Raw genomic sequence first — 4,004 nt, 5'->3', positions numbered from 1 at the left:
ATATGCTGATTTATTATTAGAATTATCAATGTTGACAACAGTTGTGCTGCCAATTTTTTTTTTTAATTTTGAAAAAATATTAAGCAGCACAACAGTTTCCAGCACTGATAATAAATCAACATATTAGAATTATTTCTGAAGGATCATGTGACACTTTAGACTGGAGTAATGGCTGATGGAAATTCAGCTTTGCATCACAGAAATAAATTATATTTTAAAGTATATTAAAATAGAAACCATTATTTTATATTGTAATAACATTTTGCAAGATTACAGTTTTTTCTGTATTTTTGATCAAATAAATGCAGCCTTGATGAGCATTCTTTAAAAAACATTACAAGTCTTACTGATCCCAAACTTTTGAGCGGTAGTGTATATATATATATATAATTCTTGCATCAGATGCTACTAGATTACGCATTCAAGGTTGGGAGTAAATGATTCCTTTAAAAATGAAATTCACATACAGTCAGGTTTCGTGTTTATCTTACTGGAAGAGCAGTGGTGTGGCGACCGTGTGTCCACTGATGTGTGCATGATGGAAGAGTGTGTAGAGATGCGGGAACAGGGAATAACGCAGGAGGATGACTTCTTTCATTGCTATTCGAGCTGCAGGACTAAATGCAGTTGGTTCCTGATCCTGTTGTGAAATGACAAAACTGTTAATCCAGAAAAGTGTCTTTGAAACACACACAAAAACAATTTATAAAAACATAATATTGTACTACCAAAACAACTGACAGATGGGATACTAATCAGATAAAAAAAAAAACCGCAGAGGCTCTAAAGCAGCACATATTTCAGCATTAAGAGCTAAAAATTTTTACTGACCAGCTGTAGTTAGAGTGTTTAGGACAGATGGAAGAAAGTTCACCTGTTCATCTATGGAGTTGTGATTTCTTGAAAAGGGGTAGAAAGCTCCAAGCTGGGTCCATCGGACACATAGTTCTTCTGTAGTGCTGCCTCCAAAGCCACAGATGTCTGCCCCAATAAGAGGAATGCCCAGGATGTTAAATGTCAGCATACCTGGGAAAGAGGAAGAAAGTGTTTAGTGTAGCTGTAGTAAATACAAAACTCTATGGGACTAACTCTGACCTCAGAAGAGCACAGGTGTGTGTGTTAATACCAGGTATGGATGTGGCCAGGTCTTTCCATTGGCTCCTGTTGTCTCCCAGCCAGTGGCCTGAATACTTGCCCTGACTGGGAAACGTAGAGCGGGAAATGACGAAGGGACGCTTATCTGTGATCTTCCTCAAAGCACTGAGAGAGACAGATGGATGTGATCCACTAACATTTGATAACCAGAAAGTGTCCAAAGACTTTTTGTCATTATTTTGAAAACAATTTTTATTGTTTATCATTTAAAACATAATAAACTTTTTTGGTAAAACATTTTGCTTGAAAAGTGTGCTTGAGTCTTTCTTTAAAATATGTGACACTTGAAAAAGAGATATTTATATACATTACTGTTTAAAAGTTTCATGTCTGTAAATTGTTTTCATGTTTTTGAAAGAAGTCTAATGCTCAAAAAGGTGCATTTTGATCAAATACAGAAAAAGAGTAACATTATGAAATATTTTTACAATTGAAAGTAACCGTTTTCCGTTTTACTATATTTTAAAAAATAGTTTATTGATGGAAAAGTTGAATTTTTTGCATTCAGAAATCATTTTAATATGCTGATTTAATGCTCAAGAAACATTTATTATTATCAATGTTGAAAACAGTTGTGCTGCTTAATATTTTTGTGGCAACGTTGATACAATTTTTTTTGTATAATTCTTTGATGAACAGAAAGTTTAAAAGAACAGCAATAAAAACAGAACAACAATTTGAAATAGAAATATTTTGTGCCATTTAATCGCTGTTGCGCGATTAAATTTTTTAACCTAATTAATTACACGATGTGGTGATTAATTAATTGCAAATTAATTGCACATCAAATTTGGCTGAGAAATTACCCCCAAAATACAATTTAAAGCCATTATTGTGTTAAATAAGAAATGCATCAATAGGCATTACAAAATTAGCTATAGAAAGAAATATTTTATTTGATTCAACAGAATTTATTACACAAACCTTTAGGCTACAATGGCAGCCAATGGAAACCAAAAGTGTTTGGTTATCAACATTTTTCAAAATATCTTATTTTATGTCCCCCAAAAAAAGTCTTACAGATTTGAAACGACATGCTGGTGAGTAAATAATGACAGAATAAAAATTTTTGAGTGAACTATCCATTTAATTGTTTATTTATTAACATAGAATTATGAAATAAATGTTTAAACTGCCGGTAGATGGCGGTAAATGCCTTAACGATTAAGTCACTGAGTCTTTCATTCAGTCCATTCGTTTATACCGTGTAATATTTTTGTTAAAAATGTAGCTAAAACAGACAATAATGTGCCACCAATCAACTGTATGAAACATTAAATGACTTCTGTAGGTGTGGGGCGGGTGCGTTAAATGCAGGGTGTGTATTAATTTCAAAGTTAATTTAACACTTGCTTCTCTAATCTTTTTGTATTCTATCTTTGTTTTCTTTTTATTTATTATAAAATTAACAAAAATTAACACAATCATTGCTCTTTTGTTGATTTTGATTGCTTCCATTGCCCTCATTTGTAAGTCGCTTTGGATAAAAGCGTCTGCTAAATGTCTAAATGTAAATGTAAAGTATTAAAAAAATACTGACCCCAAACTTTTGAACAGTAATGTTTGTGTGTGTGTGTGTGTATTTTTGTATGACTGTGTGTACCTTTCAGTTGCCTTAGCTTCCATGAGTCCATACAGATTGTGTATGTTGTAGTGAGTGGAGATTTTCTGACGTGCAGATGCACACACAGTCTTAGTCTTTAATGTACCACCCAGAATCCCTACAGTAGACAATACCATGTCTCATTGTTGGAATAAACGTAGCATGCACAATGTAGATCTCCACATAATAGCTAGCACACTGATACCTGGGGTGTAGGGAGGATTTTCCAGTTCATTCTCAGGACAACCATTCAGTGATCCATCAAAAAAATTAGATGGTTCATTCATGTCCTTGGGGAAGAGATATAAAGAAGAGAACATGATCAATGCTTGGGTAGATGCAAATAATAACCATCAAATAGGCAACGATGCAAATGCACAACATACAATCCACACGCCATCAAAAGGCACTTTTTCATGGAAGCTCTTCAGATTCTGGTACCACCATTCATGTGTGTCTGGATTGGAGAAATCTGGAAAGGCCGTGAGTCCTGGCCAGACCTAAGAAAAAAACAAGAAAAAAAACAAACACCTGCACTCAAGCCTCAGTCACATATAAAAAATATATAATAATATTCATAATTATAATATTTATATTTAATTCACATTTATATTTAGTTAATTAATTATTTGACTGGCCAAGCACTAAATAATTTTAAGAACTCAATATTAATTAATTATAAACAAAGCTTCTGTTTAAGTTTTGTCTAGACTTGGACTTCATACTGACATCTACTGCAGTATTACACAAGTTTATTATTGATTGCTGATGCCACGGTTTACTTGTCAGCCATGATCAATCAGTACAATTTATAGTAATTTCACAAATTAATACTTTTATTTAACAAGGCCACATTAAATTGCTCAAAAGTGATAGAAAAGAAATTAAGAAATTTATGTTACAAAAAAATACATTTTAAATAAATGCTGTTCTTTTAAAATCTATTCATAAAAGTATCCTGAAAAAAACCCCACTTATTTTTAATCACACGTTATTATCATTGTTGAAAACAGTTAGTGATACTTTGTTATTGATACAACATATAATAAGAAGAAAAGTTTCTTGAGCATCAAATAATCATAGAATGATTTCTGAAGGATGATGTGACACTGAAGACTGGAGTAATGATGCTGAAAATTTAGCTTTCCATCACAGAAATAAATTACATTTTTAATATTTTACAATATTACTACATTTACTGTATTTTTGATCAAATAAATGCAGTCTTGGTAAGCATAAGACAATT

The 4,004-nt window shown here is 32.3% G+C and overlaps 1 protein-coding gene across 1 annotated transcript in view; it reads right to left on the bottom strand.

Moving 5' to 3' along the window:
- LOC107722961 (lysosomal alpha-glucosidase-like) overlaps positions 1–4,004 on the bottom strand; it is an 18,240-nt gene that overhangs the window by 3,798 nt on the left and 10,438 nt on the right. The window contains exons 10-15 of the mRNA XM_016531460.1: positions 3,145–3,258; positions 2,964–3,048; positions 2,759–2,876; positions 1,127–1,260; positions 875–1,026; positions 492–640 (exon numbers count right to left, since the gene is read on the bottom strand). Coding sequence (XP_016386946.1) covers positions 492–640; positions 875–1,026; positions 1,127–1,260; positions 2,759–2,876; positions 2,964–3,048; positions 3,145–3,258 — 752 coding nt within the window. The remainder of the gene's footprint in view (positions 1–491; positions 641–874; positions 1,027–1,126; positions 1,261–2,758; positions 2,877–2,963; positions 3,049–3,144; positions 3,259–4,004) is intronic.

Source organism: Sinocyclocheilus rhinocerous, unplaced genomic scaffold, assembly GCF_001515625.1.
Source record: "Sinocyclocheilus rhinocerous isolate Xijiao unplaced genomic scaffold, SAMN03320098_v1.1 scaffold3, whole genome shotgun sequence".
Taxonomy (NCBI): domain Eukaryota; kingdom Metazoa; phylum Chordata; class Actinopteri; order Cypriniformes; family Cyprinidae; genus Sinocyclocheilus; species Sinocyclocheilus rhinocerous.
Note: the sequence above shows the minus strand (reverse complement) of the source record. Positions and strands in the feature narration are given on the sequence as shown.